At 36.0% G+C, this 23,032-nt stretch overlaps 1 protein-coding gene across 1 annotated transcript; it reads left to right on the top strand.

The window, feature by feature from the left end:
• Positions 1-915: 915 nt before the first annotated feature.
• mybpha (myosin binding protein Ha) lies at positions 916-21,740 on the top strand. Its single transcript, XM_088921935.1, has 11 exons — positions 916-1,252; positions 1,481-1,615; positions 3,493-3,660; positions 8,014-8,102; positions 8,673-8,868; positions 11,304-11,443; positions 13,138-13,297; positions 14,396-14,532; positions 16,847-17,033; positions 18,949-19,001; positions 21,385-21,740. The coding sequence occupies exons 1-10, from the start codon at positions 931-933 to the stop codon at positions 18,972-18,974; spliced, it is 1,560 nt and encodes a 519-aa protein (XP_088778061.1). The 5' UTR covers positions 916-930; the 3' UTR covers positions 18,975-19,001; positions 21,385-21,740.
• Positions 21,741-23,032: the final 1,292 nt, after the last annotated feature.

The raw sequence follows: 23,032 nt of genomic DNA, 5'->3' as shown, positions 1-23,032 counted from the left end.
TAGTTTTTTTTTTTAGAGCAACCTGGTTACGATTTCAACTCCCCGATTCTATACCTGTCTGAATAGTCTTCTTCTGGGGTTTCAATATATTTTATGCATAGATGATTTGATGTATTGATATTACTAACAGAAATAACTTGATATTTAAATATGACATAAATCCATTAATGCGGACAAAGTGATCATAGAGAAAAGGGTTGAAAATTACATTTTATAATTTTCTGTGTAATGTTCTCCTGCACCCACAGCTTAGTTTCTATAAAAAAAACGTGGTGTGATACTGGTCCATATCAGCAGGTGGCGTACTAATGATGATTATACAGGGGGTAAAATCGCCAGTCTAAAAATCCAAGAAGGGCAAAATAGTGTATTTATATTGTATTACTTATTTATATTTAAGTGGCTTCTCACTCTAATTGAATTCTGTACATATAAAACATACCAATATTATGCAGCATTGCATCTCTTTATGAACTTTGAATGTTGTGATCTATAAACAGCTACCTTCGTTTTCGCCATTTGAACTACTCTGAACGTACTGTAATATAAACATATGTAATGACACATCAATGTTTGTGAAATAATTAGAGAAAAATTAAAATGTATACAGTACCAATATTAAACCAAGTATACCAAGCTAAAAGTACAGGTATACAGTTATAATTTATCCCTATGTGTCTCAATTTATCCGCACCATTACTAGTCATCTCTGTCCAAAACGTAGTGTTCTGTGTAATGAAATTTGCCATTCTAGTGTACTTGGTCAAAGAGAGGTTAGGGGTTGTGTCCTGCTATATATAGGCTAAAGCTGACAAGGGGCGGAGTTAAGTAAAATCGTTTTCTTTAAAGTCACCTCCTATATAAAGATGACAAGCCCTCTAGGAGACTTTTATCCAAAGGACTGGCTGTCCCACAGGCTGCTCAAGCACCATGCCAGCCAAACCTGCCCCCATCAAGAAAGCACCCGCCAAGAAGGCAGCTCCAAAGGCAGCGGAGAAGCCGGCGGCGCCTGCCCCTGCCCCCGCTCCTGCTCATGAACCCGCCCCTGCTCCTGAACCCACACCTGCACCCGCAGAGCCCGCACCTGCGCCGGCTGCGGAAGCTCCAGCTGAAGCAGCCCCTCCTGCAGAAGGAGCTCCGGCCCCACCAGCGGAGGGCGAGGCAGCACCCGCTCCCCCGGCAGAGGAAAAGCCTGCAGAAGAACCCGCAGCTCCACCACCCCCACCTCCTGAGCCAGAAAAGCCAAAAGATGGTAAAAGCAGCCTGACCCCACAGACAAAAAAAGTTTCACCCGCTGACTTGCAGCTCAAACTTTGCGTTTAAAGTTCAGCATTAAAGTGTAACGACACAATTTTTAATGGTTTCATAAATATTAAACTCATATTTTGCTGCTAGTCAAGAAAATTGATGTCTTTGTAAGGTAATATTATGAAATAAGGTATATTCTAATATTTTTTTGTTGTTGTTGCTGGAAAACTAGAGCCCACCTCTGAGCCTCTAGGTTTGACTGTGGAGGATGTCAACGATACTTCCGCGACAATCAAATGGAGACCCCCGGAGAATATTGGTGCCTCAGGGCTTGATGGATATACAGTGGAATATTGCAAAGATGGAAGTAAGTTCAGATGTGCTATCTATTCTTTAACGTATTTACATCTGGAGCCACCAATACAACAACGATCGTACGCATCGGATACGCAAATACAAGAAACAATACCCGCAATGACTTGACTATTCAATTTAATTTAATTTAATTAACATGTAAATCATATAAGGAGGCCCACGTCTAAAGGAACTCTGTAGCTATTTACTATGTACATTTTGACTGGAGCTCACAGCAGTTTATTGCAGCAAACTGGAATGTTAAAACTTGCACAATGTAATGGTAATATCTTAATAGAAACTATTCTATTAAAAATATTATTCATACCAGAATTAAAGTGTTGCCAGGGAGAAAATGTACCTAACATTCAACTTGAGATATTTTAATGACAATTAAAAATGTGACGTGTTGCATGATTCAGTTAATACGGTTAGAAGTGGGAAGACCGTAGCGCAGCTTTTTGAGAACATTAAAAGATCGATTCACGGTGTACAATGAATACATGCCATATCTTGGCGGAGCAATGTTATTTGTTTAGAAGGACTCTGCAGACTAATTAATTGCGCTACTATGAGGATGTTATGTAAAGATTTTCCTTAAGGCTACTAGATAAACTAAAATTAGACTCGGGAAACGAATTCCAGAACCATCCACTCCATACCAAGACATTTGTAAAGTGAAAGGCACTCAGCAGATTCTTTAGATGCACTGTAAGCACCTGTTAAGATTTTGGATACTGCACTTCAAACTTTGCAGCTCTCTGAACTCATTAAATTCCGTAATGTAGAGTGTTAGGTATTCTACTCTCAAGGAATGAATTTAAGACACCGAATAACGATAGGAATTTAATTTTTTTTTTTAGTTTACTTAACGCTTTTAAAAAGTTTATTTGGGAAATAAACGAGACGTTAATTGCAATCATAACAGTTAAGCATGTTCAGACTAAAGTTTCACGTTTAATAGCAATATTATTTCATGTGTTAATTAATATCCAACACAGAGCAGAGGCAAAATTTCGAAAGCCTTCAGATTTCAATGTATAGGCTCAATGAAAATAGCTGACTTAACACGTGTCGTTTCACTAAACCTTTTTTTAGATGTTAGCTAGCTTGACCAATGACCCCTCTGAATGCAGTTGTAAAATTAATGAAAAAATATAATTTTCTTAGCAGTGCAGCTTTATCGGTTGCACCTGTCTTGAATGTGTCACCAGCAGCTTGATTCCCGGCCGGATTTGTGTCCCTATTTGGAAGACTGTCTTAGAGCCGCTGTCACTGTATCTGAGAGACACGCACGCATTTAGAACTCAGAATAAACGCCAACAGAATAAGTCGGTAAAGTCTGAAATTGACCTAAATAAAATACACGAAAAACAAATCCATATAATAAGTTATGACTTATGATTATTAAAGGGGAAAGTGATCATTTCTAAATTTTAAAGCCATATGATATATGATTCAAATTAATAACGCAAGTGCTGTCTCTGGAAGTATTGCTGCTTGCATCAGCAATAGTTACATAGGAACAAGTATGATACTGGGAAGTTAACTGCATGAGAGGAAGTAATTATTCAATGTAATCTGCATATACTGTACTTAGGGCATGGGTTTTTAACTCAAATATGTGATTTAATACATAGCTCAAGTATATATAGGCAAAACCTTGTATTTATTGTAAATTTTGTAAAACCTCCAAAACACAAGAAAATAAGTTAAAACCCAAGCCTTGTGTTTTTTGTATTTGTTTTAGAAAACAAAAGATGCCATACGCATATATCATATATACCGTATGTTCTCTGTCTCCTAGTAGTGCCCTGAGTGAGTTAACCACTTTCTGATTTGAAAACTCATAATCAGTCCTCTAATATAAACTCTTATCTCATTCTCTAGCTCAAGACTGGGTGGTAGCTAACCAAGAAGTCATTGTTTCCAACCGCTATGTCATCAAAAACCTGACCACTGGTGATAAACTGCACATCCGCGTAAAGGCTGTCAACCCCGGAGGAGCCAGTGCCCCTGCTGTCCTCGAACAGCCTGTTGTCATTCGGGAGATCATTGGTGAGTGTTGATTACAGCCCAAGAGCTGTAAGGAGCACCTTCAGGTGCTTCAAGCTTCAAGCCTCCACGTTCCAGATTCATGCAAGTTTCATGCATACTGTATTTCACACAAGTTTATGCTTGTAGTTTCATGTAATGGGTGACTGCTAAAAAAATTGTATCTGCAGAATTGTGCTCAATTCTTACTCTTCTTATGTTAATTTATTGACGTTCACCCATTTTAAATATTTCTCTCTGCTGATGAGCTGTTCTTGCAAAAAGAGTTTTTGAAAAGATAAAAAGCTAAGTGTGAGAGATTGGCAAAGGAACAAATTTTAATAGTGTAGCAATACTTGATCTTGAGGCTCATGATATTTTGGTTTCCTTTGCACATTTTGTCACTATCACATTGTTTAGTGTTTGAGAAAAAAGTGTTGTGTTTTTTAAGAAAAAACTTCTAGTGAAGTTTGCAAACAACAATCTAAAGCACATTTTTGGCACAGAATAACACTATGCTAAAACAGTAGTGTATGTTTCTCCAGGCATGGGAACAAAGTATGTTTCCTTAGGCATTTTGTCTAGGGGAACTGGTGTTTCAGTTGAACATGTGACTGCATATTTTGTGTTAGATATGTACTATATTCAGGATGTAGGCTGCAATTTTGTCTCAACCTTTAATCGGTCATTTTGGCAGGGCCATGTTCTGGGCTCCTATATCATGCCAAATGCTCATTCACTTCCTAATCCATCTTCTTGCCTGACCTGTATGACCATTAGGAAGTTGTGACAAACCAAACACACAAACACACCCACTTGCTTCATACAAACATGTTATCTCCATATAGAGTACATCCACAGTGAGTAATTTCCTTATATTTGTACAGTACAAACACTTCTACCCATATGCTACAACAGAGAATGTTAAAACAGTTAATATTAGTTGCATGTGATTTAAACTGCAAGAACATGTCACAATTTAAACATTAAAGAAGTAATTCAAGGAACATCAAGAAACATCAAGAAAGTAATAAAAGCTGATGGTTATATGAAAGTAAAAAAGCTTGAAGTTTTAGTTTTGAAGAACATAAACGTGGTGGTTAGCATTCCTGACTTGCAGTGCTGGGTCCCTAAGCTCAGTTCCTGGGGTTCTATCTATATGGAGTCTGCATGTTCTCTCCAAGTTTGTGTGTTGCTTTAGTTGCTCTGGTTTCCATGGTCCAAAGACATGCTGGTAGGTTAATTGGCTTCTATGAAATTGGCCCTGGTATGTGTGTCTGTGTGTTCCTTGCAATGGACTGTTGTCACATCAAGAGTGTATCCCATCCTGTGTACAATAGTTCCCATTGGACAGCACTAAAGGAGACAGACAGAAGCATTAGAACAGGTGCAGAATACTGTGATCCTTGAGTGCTACAATATATTTATTTCTGGTTCTCATTTCATTTCAGACCTCATTGATTTAATTGAACTACTTAACTGCTACATCAAGTCTAGAAATAATAAATCACTGATTTTTCCCAACGAAGAGCAGGTCTATCCAATTTTCAGTCCTTTCCAGTGTGCTTCATTTTAGAACATGTAAATCATTGATTTGCTATAACCAGACCCTTGATTATGCAACTAATATTCAGCAGAATATACATAGCTATTAAGGAGCTGGTTATATTAAAGTTCTGGAATGGAGTTGATTGGAATTAAATAAAATAAATTATACTGTTTTTTAAATTGTCCTCCAACTAAGAATAGATTAAGACAATATCATTCTCACCCTGTTCCTGCAATTATACGCTCCTCTATCTCCTCCACAAATCTCACTGAACCCTGAATTGCATTTGGCTTATTTAAATATATTTATTGCTGGGCCCACCTCCCTGAAAGGCAATGTTGAGCATGCAGCATGTTAATAGTTGAGATTTGTATTTAAGGGGCTAAAACTAAACCAGAAAAAATAAAAAAGATCACTAAGAAATTACACAAGTTGCTACAGTCCAGTAATGGGTAGAGCCCTTCCAAAGGTTTGTGTAGTGCATGGCTGTGTGCAAACTTTTTTGCCTGGGCTAGTCTGAACATAGACACATTATGAATTGTTTCCCTGAAAAGAACAACTCTGAAAAGAATTTTACCAGAATTCTTGGAAGATAACTAGGAAGCATGGCTATTAACAAGGCTTAAGAAATAAAAGGTCTGCGAACACCATATCCTTTGATGGAATGCACACTTAAGTGGGTTGGGTTTCAGTATTCCCATAAGAGTGATAGTGACAAGTGTTTGTAGGGGGTGAAATTCCAGTGGACTCCATATAGAGCAAATAGAGGACATGCAACCTCATGTATCACATAAGCCTCTTGAGCCTCCCTAGGATTTGCTGTTTATCTTTAAACATGCCAAGGTCTCTGCATCTGACACACAGACCTACTTAAACTAGACACTAGAAACCATTCATAACTAAGGTGGAAAATTGTAAAACCTGTTATATATAGTATGTTCATCATAAATTTGCCAAGCACCCTCTCAAGTTTACCACAGTCTTCTTCTTTTACCTCATATTTTACCTTGCGTTCACAATGTTCTTTTGCAAACAGCCTGTTTACAAGACCTTTGGGTAATAACAGTAAATGCAGCTTTATTTGGTTTGCACTTGCTTGTGGTTGGTTGATTAGCATGACAGGAACATTTATACATATAACAGATTTGCTTAATCACACAGTCCTCAAGCCACATTGTGTACAATTGTCACTAAGGCCTATAGTGATTTGATAGGTAGAACTACTTTTTCCATCAGATTGAAAATAGAGCCCTGTGTCTATGAGTAGAATGTTTGTCCTGTACTGTATTTGTATTCTTTATTACTTTTGTGCTTGGAAGTTCTTTGGATCAATGGAAAGGTTTCAGATAACACATTTTATCAGACATATTTATCCGTTACATCACATAACATTTTTAATTAAATATTTTGAAATTTCATTATGTGACATTTATGTATTGATTTTGTATACTATACTTAGTAAGACACTGTTTTATTTAAGCTAAGCAATAAATGAGGATGCATATCTGGGTAATCGGTCTTCCTATATACACAAAATAATTTTAAAAATATATTTTCTTCCCCAAATCCACAGATGTGTTTTAAATAAATTCAATATAACTCATGTTCCCCTGTGACGGTCTATTGAATAAATGGGTTAGAAAATGGATGGATAATATAACTCACTTTTTGTACCTTATTAAATATTAAAAAGTGGTCAGTGTCTTTTCTATAAGATTTATATGACTGCTAAATTTAATTTTAGTTTTTCAGCATGTGTTGCAAAGGGAACTGTCCAGTTATTTGTAGTATATATGACCTCTTAATATAGATATTAAACTTCCAAGATTTATATTGCTGTTTATACTGTAATTTTAAGGATCTTGGAAATGGCTGTGTTGGGAGTCACAGGGTGTTGAACCAGTACTGATTGCACACTGAGTTGTGTCAAAGATCAATCGTTTGGATATATGTGTGTCTCTAGCTGTGGCTTGGATTCCCTTCCGACTGTGCAGAATTGTCTCAGTGCTGCTGGAGGGAGTGTTGGAACTCATTGAGCAGGCTCTCTCACAACGCCGTTGTTGAGAGTTGCACCTCTCCTCTGTTCTCCACCTAAAAGAACAGGGGCCATAATTCAGATGTATAGAGACAGTTGGTGATTCCAAATTAGGAAGATGTATTTATTAAAAAAAACAGGTGGTTATTTTTAGACACAGAGGTGTCAGAAGACAGTGCCTGAATCACTATAGCAATTGCATCTTCAATTTCTGCCAGGAAATAAGATTTAGCTATGAGATAAAAATAATAATTTAGTTACTGTATTTCAGTGGGTAATGACTTAATATTGCATTTTGTGCCATGTGCACTCTTTAATACATTTCTTTTGTTTTATGCTTATGGTTTGTTTGTTTAATTGAAATCATAACACTAAGAACCAGCTCCAGACAAATATGCTGTATCTTCTTGCAAGGTCCAGGAGAAGAGAAGGTGCAGAAGACAGAGAAGTGTGGGTTTAATTTTTAACACCAGTGAAAACTGGCCTCTGTTTAGCCTGAGTTTTTACTGAGTTTTACTTTTAATTTAACTAACAGAGCTCTTAATATGTTCCATTGGCTGCTTAAAAGTTGGTTGTTCTACTCAATATAATGTATTACTATTGCAAATAGTACAATTACTGTATGTCATTCAGATCTCAAAATGACAACAATCAAGATGATTTATTGTTGTCAGGGACCATTGTTCCTGCCCCCTCTGATAAGATTAATGTTTTATTTTTAGATCATGTAAAGGTTAAAGTAACCTTTGATTTGTAAACTATTTGTTTGCTTACCTTCCTTTTCTGATCTCAGATCGTCCCAAACTTCGCCTTCCACGCAACCTGAGAACGACCTTTGTCAAGAAAGTGGGCGAGCAGGTCAATCTTGTCATCCCTTTCCATGTAAGAATCTTACTTAAGACTCACTTGGTTTCCGTGCATAGAAACATCTGTAATATGTGTGCTACGAGGTCTCTGCTAAAAGCCACTGTACAAAGGGGCTTGTCTGTTCTTAGACTGTGCCAGTCTCCAGTTCTGGCTATGCATTCTTTGTGACAATACAGTGGTGCTCCATGATCATGACAAGGAACGTCTTTGCATACAGTATTAACCCTGCCCGTGTCTGTCTTTTGTTCGTGATACTAAATGTCATCGGTGGGAGGTGTATCTCTCCCAGGTGGTACTAAGATACTGTCATTGCACTGTTTGAGTTCCAAATTTGAGTCAGAGCTGAGAAACAATTACATCTTCTAAAGTGAGATGTGCGTGGTGAAAGCTGTTGCTTTTTATAAGATAGAATATTTTCATATTTACCTAATATGCACTTAAGTACAAGACCACTTAATTGAACAAAACAGTGGTACTCTGTGAAATCAACCTGGTACATTTTCTGTTCTTTATGAGTTCCACAGACCTAGGTGCTCAGCTTGTTGAGTGGAATCAGAGTCTTGAACCTTGCTGCTGTACCTACAGGGCAAACCAAAACCTCAGGTGATTTGGACAAAGGATGGCCAGCCCTTGGATCCTAAGAGGGCCAGTGTGCGCAACAGTGACACGGACACCATCTTGTTCATCCGTAAGAGTGAGAGGAAGGACTCTGGCAAGTACGAAGTAACAGTGAAGATTGAAAGCCTGGAGGACAAGGCTACCATTGCCATTCAGATTGTAGGTGAGTGACTCGGATCGGCCTGTTTCAGCAAACATATGATTCTAATGAAACCTAATAGGAATAGGAATAATAAATAAATAATAGGAAATCGAATGGAGGTCCTCTATAGCAGGACCAGTGTCCACAGAGCCAAATCAAGAAAATAAGTTAATCGTACACATATTATTTGTTTCCATTATTCCAATGAATCTGGATTTGTTTAGTCTTGGAGTAAATATTTAAGAACATGCCTTACTATGGTCACGGATCCCTAATAGTTTTTTTGCCCGTTTGGAAGACTGGGTTAATACAGGCTTGCTCTCTTATAAGGAATAATAGAGAATAAAGGCTGAATAAAGTGACTGCAATTACATTGTAACCCCCTGCTAATGTAGTAGATTATTTTTCTTGTATTGTGTTCCTAATATTCTTGGCATTTACTGTAGGTATAAAACATTCAGTTAATTGGTATATCAAGGTTTTGTCTTTCCCCGAGATTCTTTTTTGGCTCTACTTTCATTCCTTTCATAGACTCTGGACAACCATATGCCAGTTCATTTTCTGACTCTTCAGTGCCACATATCATCCCAGCTTATCCTGTAGATGTTCAGTGGGAATCAAGTGTAACGATTGAGGCTTACACAGTATTGCTGTTACAGAACGCCATTGTTACACACATTGTCCTGCTGGCATGTCAAGATTAATCCACTGAAAGGCCAGCTAGTGAGGTCCCAAGACATGATAAGTATTGCACTATGCAGTCAGTTTGAAATTAAGCATTAAAGGTCTGTAGCAATCAGACACTCCTACCCAGACAATCAACACCTCAACCTTCCCATCAAGTGGTCTCTTCTGCACAATCACATATTCTGTACCACACTCGCTGACATCCATCAAACTGGTGTAGTGTCGCCGGGGGAAAAGCAGGTGTAAAAGGGATATAACTCACACCACACTGATCTTCTTTGTTCTTTGTCCGTACGTTTCCCAATTCCGTTCCGTAATCCGTTGCCAGTATCCTTAAACGATCCAAAGTTCCAAGTCCGTATGTCCCTACCAATCCGCACCGTATCCAAGTCGTAATCCGTAAATCTTCGTCATAAACCGTATCCCGTAGTCCGTTATTCTTTATTTCTTTCCAGCACAATCCTAAACCTCTCCTTCCTCCAAAACACATTTACCTTATCAGCTTCTGCGCCGGCTCACTGCTTCTGGGGCATTTATATTCTGTTTCCTGACGCAGCTCACCTGTGTCTCATTGTTTCGCCGCATAGATCTTTTCCAACAGCGGGTCACCTGGTTATCCTTGGCGGCCATCTTGCCTAGGTCTATATCGAGTATATCCAGTGTTTCGTTATGGAAATACCGGTTATAAATGACCCTTCCCCTGGTCCTCTTACACTGGGCAAAACAAAATCTTGATTTATTGCTGAACAGGAGTCCATCTTTGGTGTTCCAACATTCCAATGACACAAAGGCAGTATTCTCTTGATAAGTAGGGTATATTTAGTTTCCTCCTGTGTTCTTCTCTCTTGTTTTTCACTAGGCTTAAAATAAAAAAGTACTATATAAATCATTACATCTACCCCCCTTACTACTCAGATTAGTTAGTGCTCGTGGTCAATTAATAATCAATTAATCAAAATGTACAAAATTTAATTTAATCAATATCCAAAATATTTTTATGGAAGCACACGTCATAAGTTGCTGCTCAGTATATATGCTCACATATATATGTCTATATAAACACAAATTTGTGTTAGTGGGTGATGAGATGTTCAAAGTACTTTTCTGTGCCTTTTTTCTCTATTAGTGTTCTTTGCTCTACTGGGGAGTAACATCAAGAAAACTAAATCTTAAGTACTGAAATCTTGGCAGTCTCAATTATAAATCCACCTCTTTTTTTACAGTACATGTCATTTTTAAGCAACTTTAAGCTTGAAAAAAGCAACTGACTCTACCTCACACTGTCCATACAACATACTTCTCTTTTAGCAAAAGGAATATGTTTGACATTTGTGCGCTACAGTATGTACACAAAGTACCTACTGTAGAGGCATGTACCGTAGAGGCATATAAATGTCGGAAGTATTTAGTTAACATGTACTAAGATATTTACAGCAGTAAATGTCATATTTTTCTAAACTACTGTTTTTTAACACTTTAAGCAAATATATTGAGACAAAGCTAATCTATCTCATTAAAAAATGAAAGGGGACCATGAGATAAGACTATACATATAGAAAATACTAGTAAAAAATATTTTCTCTTCTCAGTCGTTGAAAATTCTATGGGTTCTTTGGGAGCGAACAAAAGATATAAAAATATCAGGATATCAAAAGCGAACAAAAGTTTGTTATCTTCAGAAAGTATTTGGAGCAGACTTTTTGGTCAGAAACAGAAAGCTGTAAAAATCTCTGTGAATACCAACATAGTGGTTGCCTGTCATTCTGCAGAGAAGCCAGGTCCTCCCCAGAGCATCAAGCTGGTGGATGTGTGGGGCTTCAATGCTGCCCTGGAGTGGACCCCACCCAGGGATGATGGAAACACAGAAATCACCGGCTACACAGTCCAGAAAGCTGACAAAAAGACAGGAGTGAGTACTTTTTCTGTCCATACCCATTAAAAGATTATCCAAAGACCTAATTCAAAGCTTGAGTTTAACAAGGACCTTTAAACAATAAGTAGCTTAGACTCTCTTTTAACAACAGTTTCATTCATTTCTGGTTTATGAGCTCCATGTCCTTGTGTAATCTGACAACAAGTTTAAAGTGAGTAATAAAGGTTATTACCCTTTTTTAAGTATACATAGTTTATATATACAACAGTTCTAACATCACCAGGACTAATTGTTAAAATTGTTAACATTGTTAAAATAATTCAAGTAGACAGCTGTGTCAGCATGCGTAGGCTACAAAGGAACAAGTAAAGGTTTATTCCATGCTGAAAGGAAAAGAAACACAACATTTCGGCTTTGGAGAAGAAGGCTCCACAGCCAAAATGTGTGTTTCTCAACAGCTGAAACACAACCGAAAGTGTTTCTTTTTTTCTCTTTTCAGCATGGAATAATCTTTTATATTGTTAAAATAGGTGGAAAGAACAGAATGTATTTCCTTACTGTAAATTTATTACTGGGCACCTCGGAGACACTTTGAGACAAAGCAGTGCAGTTTTACAATGCACATACAGTGAACAATGTGTAATGTGTAAAATCACTATATTTTTAATGATGTTTAATTTCTATTACATACTATTTAATTAAATATAAAAAATAGTATTATCTACTATAATATCATCTAAAAAGTAATATATATTTTAATATTCTCTTAAAGAATTGTAGTTAATTGCACTAAGTTGAGGACTAAGTCATAGGACACCACACACTTGTATGTAGACATCACTTTGAGTCCAAAAATAGATATTTCTGCACTATTTCCATTTCCTCTCCATTTACCTTTACTCTTTTCAGAAGATATTTTTAATAGAAGTGAAATATAGATTTTCCCAGGGCTGTGACAGAGACCTGGCATGAAGGGTAGGATTTACAGTGAATACCTCTCATGGTGGGGAGCAAGCAGCTGGCAGATAGGAAATGACATTAAGTGGACACCTTTTACCTCTTAAGAGAGTGGGTTTTGAAATAAGGTACTGTAAAAACAAATTTGTTGTGAACCAAATCTGACATGAAATGAATGCTCACCCTCTATATAAAGCAATTACAACCTTCACTGAGTTCATAGTGGCTGTTGTACTGTATGCTACTGCAGTAAACACAGTGCTGACTGCTTCAGCTGGTAACAGCACACAGAGTGAGAAAGTGAGAAAGACACTGGGAACAATTCACTTAACAAAATTTGTATGAGTAGCAGGAAAATTATCAAGAAAATCCAAATGTAAATAACATACTTTATTTTTTTGCTTTGGAATACTTAAATAGGAGGATCCTAAATTCTTTCTTGATGTCTAAGAAAACAAATATGGCTATATTGCATATATTGTCTTTTTATATATAATAGTGACCCCTATATATGAATTTACAATTCTTCATTGCTACATTCAGTAAAGCGTGTAGTTTATTAATGTACAGTAATGTTTGTAGTTCATTACTTAATATACAATCTGATTGTGTATGTCAGATTACACAATCTGATTGATAACTGCATTTGTTCAAGACAGTACTTCAAGGAATTCCAGAAATTAATATTTGTATTTATAGTCTGTATATCTTTGACATTTATATTTAGAATTACCAGGCTCAGGAGCTCATAATGGTTTTTTTTCTGGTTTCAGGACTGGTTTACTGTCCTGGAGCACTATCACAGGCTAAACTGTACAGTTTCAGACCTCATCATGGGCAATTCCTACTCCTTCAGAGTCTTCTCCGAAAACCAGTGTGGCCTGAGTGAGGACGCAGCTGTAACAAAGACTCTGGCTTATGTTCAGAAAACAGGTGAGACAGGGCCTAGTACTAGTCTATCTATAGAACTGCTTTTTAGAGCTCTCAACATGGCAGCCTAGAAACTACTACAGTGTTGAGTTATGATACTAGACATTCATGGAATTCCACAAAACGTTACCAGCAAATGGAGCCCCAGATCCCCCATTAGTGATTTTTTTAGATTTAGTTTTTACAGATGGGCTGTCATCTATGCATTTAAAACTGATGAGGAATATTTGAAAAAAAAGTATTGCTACCATAGATGATCTTGATTATAACATTGTTAGCTAACATTGCATTTACAGAAGAAACAAGCAATTTTAAAAACTTTCCAGGACTACGCACATTAAATAAATGTCAATTAAAATAAATTTATGCTAGTGCAATGTATAACATGTAGAATGTAAGAATATGCATTATAAGCATAAAATATATAGCAGTTAGCTTAGAGAAGGTGCTTTTTTTAAAAGGTGTTTATGTGGACTTCTCATTGTCCTCATTCTGATGTAAAGACCGTGTTATGGATTGTGAAAAGTGTTTAATTTAATTCTGCGCTTGAAAGTTTGAAATTTTGTAGAATCCATGCCATTTGGATTTGGTCAACATATGACATAAAGGATACTATAGCTTCAACAATGCTTCATAGAAAAGCAACAAAAGTTATTTCTAGTCTCAGGGGATTGTCTAATAAAGACAAAGGAGATACTGTAAACTGTCATATACAGGCAAGGGAGTTAGGAGCATAATGGAATATATTTGCCTCTCAGTGAAAACAGTAAGTGTGAAACGAATTATGAGAAAATTAATCTTCACTTTTAAAACTCTACACATTACGTTGACATTTGGCTATGAACTGTCTTTTATGAAGATGACAAGAAACATGAAAATAAGATAAATTATATGATAAGAAATGGCGATTGTACCCATCAGTGCTTTTCCACTCACAGCTCCAAGCTCACATCTGAAAGACATACAGGACCTTTTCAATAGCTTCTTAGTTTCCTTTTAAATGAAAAAAATGCAGCTAAATTTAACACACTGCTTAATATCGCTCTACGTACACCATTCCTGTCTTCAGTCACAATGCTGCCTGTTGTATATTTTCTGCAGGCATTCTCTACAAACCATCAGAGCACAAGGAACATGACTTCAATGAGCCTCCTAAGTTCACACAGCCACTGAATAACAGGTGTGCAACAATCGGCTACACCACCAAGCTGCTGTGTGCTGTGAGGGGAAATCCAAAGGTAAGGCTTTACACACTTAATTTTTCCTTTTTTAAAGAGGCACATTAGCCTTGGATTGTGACCAACAATTTGTGAAGTGTGGCTACAGAACAATATGACTATAAAACTCAAATATGACTCAAAAAAATAAATACAATAAGATTGAAACTTTGAAGAAATAATAAATGCATTTCAAGAACTCAAAATACTTTACTGTCAACAACAACACTGAAGTAATCAACTGTGAAGTGAAGGTTGCTAAAGTGAAAGTGAAGAAAGTTAGTTTGCCGGTTATAAATGTATCTATATCTGAAAAAAGCAGCAATTTGGATTTATTTAATTCCATTACTAATAACAGGAGACAATATTGTATATAATGAGACAATACTGTTTCTTTGTAAAAAAGAGATCCCAATGTATTTGCATTGAAACTAAAGTGGATCTACTGTACAAGTGCAAACAAATGCTTGAGTTTTTTTCCCTTTTCTTCTTTTTGTATCATTGGAAGTCAGGAAAAGAAGGCTAAAGGATTGGCATACAGTCAGGAAGTTAGTACAGTTAGTACCAGAAATGTGAACTCTATGGATAAATGATTGTGCATTAACTTCCTAAAATATGAGATAAAATATAAACTGGCATTGCGAAGTGCAGTCCTTCATCTTCACCATGGAACCTAGGCAATGAGTAATTTCGGGTCAACATGGACAGCATGAAATGCAGAAGGATTCCTTCAGTAATGCACAGGCATCTGCCATTCCCAAGTTTTTCAAGTACTTTGGTTACCAAAAGCTGGACATGTAGACTACTTGAGGTGTTAACTAATTCATGTTTCCTGCAAATGCCATGTGGGTCACCTGGCTAAACATCAGACCTGTAGCCCTTCGGATTGCAGTTACTCTCCCAGTGAAATTGGCAGGAGCAAAGAGACGTTTTTCAGAGCTCAAGCTGATTAAAACATACCTAAGGTCAACCATGGCACAAGACTGCCTCAGAGGACTGGCCATCCTGACCATCAGTCATGCATTGGGTTGACCACTATCGAATGAAGATGTAATTGATGATTTTGCTTCTCAAAATCCTAGTGAATTGTTTTATAGAATGTTTTTATAAACTTTATAAAAGTTTTCCATCGGCTCAGCCTTACTGATCTCACCTCCCTTGTTATTGATTGCATGTATGATTTAATTACGTTAATATTTGATCAATTCCTTTCTACAAAGGTTTCAGTGCAATCATTTGTAAGTTATAATTTGCTCTGATTTTGAAGTAACAGAGATCTTGTTAATTTATTGTTTTAAATGTTCTTATTTATTACTTGTTATTACATGTTACCTTACATGGAAAAAAATGTGCTTCTTGTTCTTGTTTGTGCAAATTGTGAACTGGAGGGGCCCCTTTCCAAGATCTTGCCTAGAGACCCCAAAAAGCTAGGGGTGGCCCTAAGTATAGTAATGCCTGGACACTCCAAGTCATGATCTGGATTGAATGTGGCTGTTACTGTAGGGTCTTCAAGAGCTTGGGTTAAGGCAGAAGTTCATTTCAGAGGCTGTAAATGACTGAGAAGCCCTTTGTAGGAACCACTCCTCTTACCCTTTTTAGTGAGGGGGCTAAAAACAAGTCTAGAGTGGAAATCTGTGTCCAGTGGAATCACATCTAGAATGACAAAGATGTGTACCGGAGAATTATTTTTGTGAGAATAAACAACATATGGGAAATTAGGAGTTTAAAGAAGAAACCTATTTAGATTTAGTTTTATACACATTATTAAAAATGACATTTATTGATTGGTATATCACACAACTGACTCTACATCATTCTTCCATAGTATTTTTATTAAAAGAGTAATCTGTGTATAATATCAGGAGAACCACTCTAACATAAATGGAATGCTTAGTTTATTATTCAAAACATTTATTAATACCATTTATTGTTTATATTTTAAAACATAAGAACAATTACAAACTATGATAGGCTACTTGGTCCTTCTAGTCCATTAGTTAGTAAATATTTCATCCAGAGATCTCATCTAGCTGTTTCTTGAAAGAAGCAAGGGTACTGGCTTTAACAAGGCTGGGTAGATTGTTCCCTTTTAATATGGTTTCAACCCTAAACTCCAGACAGTTTTATGTTTCTTGGAATGCATGTTGACACTTCTCTTGAGCTTCCATTGTTAACTTATCGCAAAATTATAAACTAAAAATGTAAGTGTGAGGAATGTAAAGGATAAAAGCTTGAAATCTATGCATCTATCCCCGATCTCTGATTCTTGTGTTATATTCCTGCTAATTGTCTGCTGTATCCTTACTGTTGTCTTGTCTTTTTTTACCATCATTAGCCCAAGATTGAGTGGATGAAAAACCAGATGGTGATTGGAGATGATCCCAAATACAGGCAGTTAAGCACCCAGGGCCTGTGCACCTTGGAGATCCGAAAGCCCTCCACCTTTGATGGGGGTGTCTACACTTGTAAAGCCACCAATGCACTGGGGGAGGCTACTGTTGACTGCAAGCTTGATGTCAAAGGTAAAGTCAATTGAAAAGTATTTTACAAATTAGTGGTTGTTGCCTGTGTTTCACAACAACTGTGACGATTAAAACAATTCAAAATGGCTGAATTTCACAGTTTGTAGTAATTAAATTTTAAATCTCATGGTGTTATGTCATATCATGGACATGAAATTAAAAATGGCAAAATATATTGGCCATCATTGAACAGTGTCGCATTGTGTTGTGGTGACACACAACATTTGGAAGCAGTGTTTGAAAACACTGTTTACTAATAAATTAAAATCTTTGCTTTCTGAAATCAGTAAGCATTAAATGCAAAGTAGTGAGCAATCTGCCATGATGACATTCATCATTCCCTTGCTGTGCGTCGCAAATACCAGTCCATATTTAGACACAGCTCTCTCTGTATCTTCTAATTAGCTAGACAGTACCGAGCTAGCGTTGTGAGGTGGGGATTCTGCGCAGTTCTGACTTCCAAAACTATAGTATGTTTGACTGGCAAATCTATTTTTAGTAGCGTTTTACTAAAAAAAAATAAATCATAATAATAATACAATACCATTTCTTTGAAAGAGTCTTGACACCAGCAACATGTAACAGGGTTTCTGAACTGATACAGTGTCCTCTAAATAAATAGGTTTAATTAGTAATTTTAGATTTGGTTTGGACACTTTAGAATTATTTTCACTCAAAATTACATACAAATTTAAATCCCTACTTTATAGCCTCTACACTACTCTTTGGTCAATCAAAAAACCCTCTTATGATGCTCAACAATGAGCTTTTGTAAAGTAAATAAACTAATGATCTTATAAAAATGGACTGGATTTCAACTAGCACTAGCAAAAAACTAACTTCTTGGAGATGGTGAGAGTCCGTTTGTGCCACATTTCTCCTAGCAGTGAAAATGGCTGGACCTTAGCTATACAGCAATCAGGAACACAAAGGTCAAAAGTCAGCACCAACCAGCTACAACGGTCCATCTCCAGTAACTGAAAGTATGAAAGTATATTTTTATGCCAACTAAAAGTTTGGTACTTAATATTTCCTGTGGTCAGACACACCTTATATTTATACATTTACCTGGTGAAATACCATGTTAAGAACATAAGAATGGTTACAAATGACAGGAGAAGCCCATTTGAAGTGTTCACATTAATTAATCAATCTAGCATATTAGGAGTTTAAATGCCTACATTGAACAGCTGACAAATGTTTCTAATGGACCCTGTGTTGCACACATATAAATACATAAGCAGGTGGTCATTATTGACAGGTACAAGAATCAGATACACTTTAATTGGTATTACAACAAAACACATCTTTAGATTATGATTCTGAATCTCACATACTGTATTAGATCTAGAACTTCTACTGCAATACTCCCTTAGACTAAAGATGAATCCTGAAAATGCTCTCTTTAAAGATGTTGCTTGTGTAAAAATACATCCAAAATTATACACATCTTAAAAAGGCTGCATAAAATGTGCACTTAGCATGTAATTCTGTTCATTGCATGTAAAGATATAGAAATGAGCAATCTGACAATGCAGATAAAAATATTTTTCTTTCTATGAGATGCTGGATTACTGGATTAATATTGTGTAATGTAGAATATAGTTCTGGGCTGAGACATTGATCTAATCCATTTAAGAGATACTTTATCCCTGCTCACATTTCCTAAAAATAACTTATATTATTTGATTTCTCATTGATGTATTGTTCTAAATATATTTAAACCTATCATACCAGGGTGACCTGAGATATTTTTCCCTAAATTTTGTATTTGGAAATTTCTTAACAGCCCTCATTCATTCCTAATGTGTATTATTGTGCATGTGTTTGACCTTTTCGTAATGCTTATTTTGTTATAACTTTTATTGTGTTGAAGCCTAATAATCTGTGAATTTAACCCACTTTCCTCTACTAGCGGTCCAGCCGCCTGCAAGCAAATAGACTCCCATCGGAACATACAGTATAAAGGTCAGTGAAAGAAACAGAGTGTGTCTCAAATGGTAAAGCAGATTGTCATGCTTCGAACATGTTGTGCTATCCCACATGCCTTTTACCCTCATCACTACTTCAGACGAACACAATCCCATGAGATTATGCGTCCGGACTGGCTTTCACATTTTTCTACAACTTTTTTACCTCAAAAAGAATACAAACCATATCCAGTTCAAGCTGGTAAATGTGATAAACATAAGGTACCTTCTTGTTTGTTTGGTAAAGCCAAAAACTGTGCAGAACCTCATTGGACCAGCCTTCACATAAAATAATTTTGTACAGTAGGTTTTCTCTTTCTGCTCCATAGCAAAAAGAGCTACCTTTGGATTTATTAATATGCTTAGAAATTGTAGAATTGAATAGCGAGTCTAATGTATCTGCTAGTGTACACAGGGTTACATTCGCCTAATAAGAATAATTAAAAATTATGTGGTATCATTTTGATCAGAATAGATTTTGGGTTTTTACATGGTCCTATAGTTCCAGGACCATCTTAGTGTTTTTAAAGTTGTCACTAAATCATCCATAATTCATACTGTACTTCATGTGCTTCACATATGTTGGGAAGTATAAGTCTAGGGGCATTTTCTCTCCATTTGCTTGATCAGAAAATGTCAGGGAACTAAGTACAAAGATAGGAAGACACGTCACGTGATGCATGCTTAGTGTTCAATGGTGTGAATGTGTGAAGCTATATTTGAATTCAGACCTTCACAAATGAAAGAAATGTTTCAGCTTCTTAACCTTTAACTTCCCTCCCCTTTAAGAGATAAGCAAATCAGTTTGATTAATATTGCTTTGCTTTACATGCCACAACAACTTCAAAATTTCCATCCCTGCTACATTGGAAACCAACAAGTGAGAGTAACAGATTTAAATAGAAATATTTGCACTTCATAAAAGATGCTTACCAAAAATTAGTCAAATTAATTTGGATACATGTATTTTTAAAGACTAAGTTTAATACAAATGTATTACATTTTTCAGAGTTCAACACTTATAAAATGTTTTTTCTCATCGTGTGTGCTGTTTTTTTTCATTTTTAACCTTTGAATATCACTGTTTGAACTGTAGTATATAATTTATTTAATTTCTGCAAGTCTCTGAGAAGAGAAGCAAGAATGCCCCCTGACTGGCAATTTTACATGATCATACACTAAATTGGAAAAAATGTGGCCTCTCCAATTGACAGGCCTGTGGCTTGAGTTATACTTGTAACTCTGCTCTGTATGATCTGTTGGGCAACTTCATCACATTTCCCTGACTCAGCAGCACTGGTCCCGTTATTTCTACAGCAAGTCAGCAGTTTATTTCTGGGCTCCAAGTGTGGATGTAATAAAACTTTCCATTCACAGATGATTAAGTGATTAAGGATCTATGTCAAATCTCATGTTTGACCAGAAAAGAACAGGTAAATCAAAGTAAGACCAGGAACTGAAATCTTTTACTTTTGTAAACTATAATTTTTCATTTCTTGATATGATGCTTTTGTTTAAACTTACATTTTATACAGCTGGGTACTTTACTGCAGCAAACTGTCTTACAGAAGGGTACAGCAACAGTGCTCTTACAGAAGGGTACAGCAACAGTGCTCTGTAGTCATCATTCCCAGTTACAAGGCCAAAGCTCTAACTACTATTCATAGTGCATAGTGTTAGATATACAGTATTAGATTAGAGTAGAGCTACAAAAAACTGTTTTGGTTTGTTTTTGGTTTAATATCTCTTTTTGTTAGCTGAAATTCATTTTGCTAGTGAAATTAGCTGACTATATTTTATAATCTGTAATTAAATTCTAAAGAAGGGTGAGATAACATAATTTGTACATCAGTAAAAATTTCAGATTAGAATCTAGGGAAACGGGAAAAGCCCCTGAAGGATATTCAACAGTTCAAAAGAAAAATCTGCAAGATTGAAATGGAATGTTTTTGCCTATATTGCCATTCAGCTACTGTATATGTTCACTGATATCTTAGAGGTCTTCATTTTAACCAGCACCTACAGTCATCTCTAAAGTAAACTTTAATGTATATTTATTTCAGACTCATTTAAAACTTTAGTTCTGTCCTTAGTTTTTGCTGTGAAAGGGCTCTGTAAACAATACAAAAGAAAACTTTCAGTAAACCTGTTGTACGTATTCCTGTAAGCACTGTGTAGAAATGCATGAAAGGCACTATAAGAAAGATTGATTTGACAAGGTTGTACCCATGACAATGTTAAGTTGTCTTGTCTGATCATGAGGCTAAAACAAAAGCTATGTGTGTATACAGTGTATCATGAAAGAAAAATATATTTTTAAGTTTGGTACATACTGTATAGGGAAGTTAGTCACAACTGATCTTTCCCTTTTTATCTTTTAGAAAGATTGTGAAGGTGTTTGAAAGCAGTTGCAGAAAGAAATAACAGAAGGACTGGATGGTCTACATTTATATCACATCTGTTTTGCATATTGAATAATCTCTGAAGTTCTGTTTTCTGAAGACTTGTCACTTCACTTAATAATAAACCACTTTATGATGGTATTTATTTTGAAAAGACACTTGTGAAGTAAAAAAAAGAAATGGAAGTGAATTTAAATATAATTCCTGGCTGTGTCCTACATTCTCTGAGTGAATCTGTAAGCAATAAATGAATTTCAAAAGGAAATTATATTGTAGTGATTATAGTGAGAAAGTGTTGATCTTTTATGATTTATTAAAAATAATTTTTATTTGCAGACTGGTTTAGGTGTTTATATATTTGTTGTTTTCTAAAACAGCATATTCTCCAAGTATTTACATGATTTACAACACACTTGGACTAATTTCAATACATCTTGCTTCTTGTTTTGTCAAACAATATGATACATATTTGGAAATAAATTCCACCTACATTATGTACAGGAAAACCTTACCTTGTGTTACTTTACCTTGTGCCTTATGCTCTCCACCCCTAAAATAGCCACAATACGTAAGCGACATTAGTCCAACACAGATACTGTTTTCTTTTAAAACTAAAAACCCCAACATAAAACCAAAAACAATAGAAATGTTTTTTTTATTTTTAATAGATACTGTATCAATATGTAAACATCTTAAGCATATTTTAACAGACCAGGGTTAGACAGCATAGGCTAATGTGCGATACAAATCAAAACAACTTTAAAAGTGACAAGCTTGTGATTTCACTTGGTGTAAATCTGAAGCACATCAGCATTGCAGTGCACTGATCTTGATACAAAGTTATTGTTACACAGACACTTAAATCAGTAAACCTCAAGATCTACAGGTATCCACTCTCTAGGCTGTATTAATATTTTTCTAACTAAAAATTCACTGCAGACTTCAGATGATGCACATATAATAGATAAAGCACTAACTGCTAATGTCATGGACTGTCATGGAATTAGAAAATGGACAGGAGGGAAGAACAAAACTTTTTGTTCTCCTTCTTTGGCCTACAACCATCTGAACAGTAAAACGTTTTAACAGATAAACCAATCCAATATGTTCAATTCATATTTAATTCACCTTGAAGTGCTGTCATATATTTTTGTGCAGCATGATGGCATGAAAGCTATTGCTTCTGCCTCACAGTGTTTAAATCTTGGGTTTGATTCTGGCCTAGGGCACCTTCCATGTGGAGTTTCCATGTTCTACCTGTGGCCTTGAGGATTTTATTTAGTTTCCTCGCAGATCTAGATGTTAATGGGGAGATCTGCAAATCAAGAACTTGACTCAGAGGTGCCCTAAATTCTTAATTTTACCCCCAGCAAACTTCAATCTGTGCATCAATGCAAAACAGCCAAGGAAATTTGTGCATGCTGATGATACTGCCCTAGCTGCTGACACAGTTAAGGAAAGTTGTAATTATTTAAATACTAATCCACTGCAGTGATTAAGTAACAATTAAAAAAAGTTAGAAAGGGCATTAGTTACAGTGGTCAACACTGCCCTCCAAATATAATAATACAGCAAATTAACCAAAAAGGATTTTTTTGATTTTACAAAAACGCAATTTGAAATTATA

Source organism: Atractosteus spatula, chromosome 7, assembly GCF_055471065.1.
Source record: "Atractosteus spatula isolate fAtrSpa1 chromosome 7, fAtrSpa1.hap1, whole genome shotgun sequence".
Lineage (NCBI taxonomy): Eukaryota > Metazoa > Chordata > Actinopteri > Semionotiformes > Lepisosteidae > Atractosteus > Atractosteus spatula.
Note: the sequence above shows the minus strand (reverse complement) of the source record. Positions and strands in the feature narration are given on the sequence as shown.

What these genes read in the sequence shown, in the direction of transcription:
- mybpha (XM_088921935.1), top strand. Translation starts at nt 931, where the DNA reads ATGCCAGCCAAACCTGCCCCCATCAAGAAAGCACCCGCCAAGAAGGCA. An exon ending in GGAATATTGCAAAGATGGAA is followed by an intron (nt 1,616 to 3,492) that starts GTAAGTTCAGAT and finishes CTCATTCTCTAG; the next exon opens with CTCAAGACTGGGTGGTAGCT. An exon ending in AAGCTGACAAAAAGACAGGA is followed by an intron (nt 11,444 to 13,137) that starts GTGAGTACTTTT and finishes TTCTGGTTTCAG; the next exon opens with GACTGGTTTACTGTCCTGGA.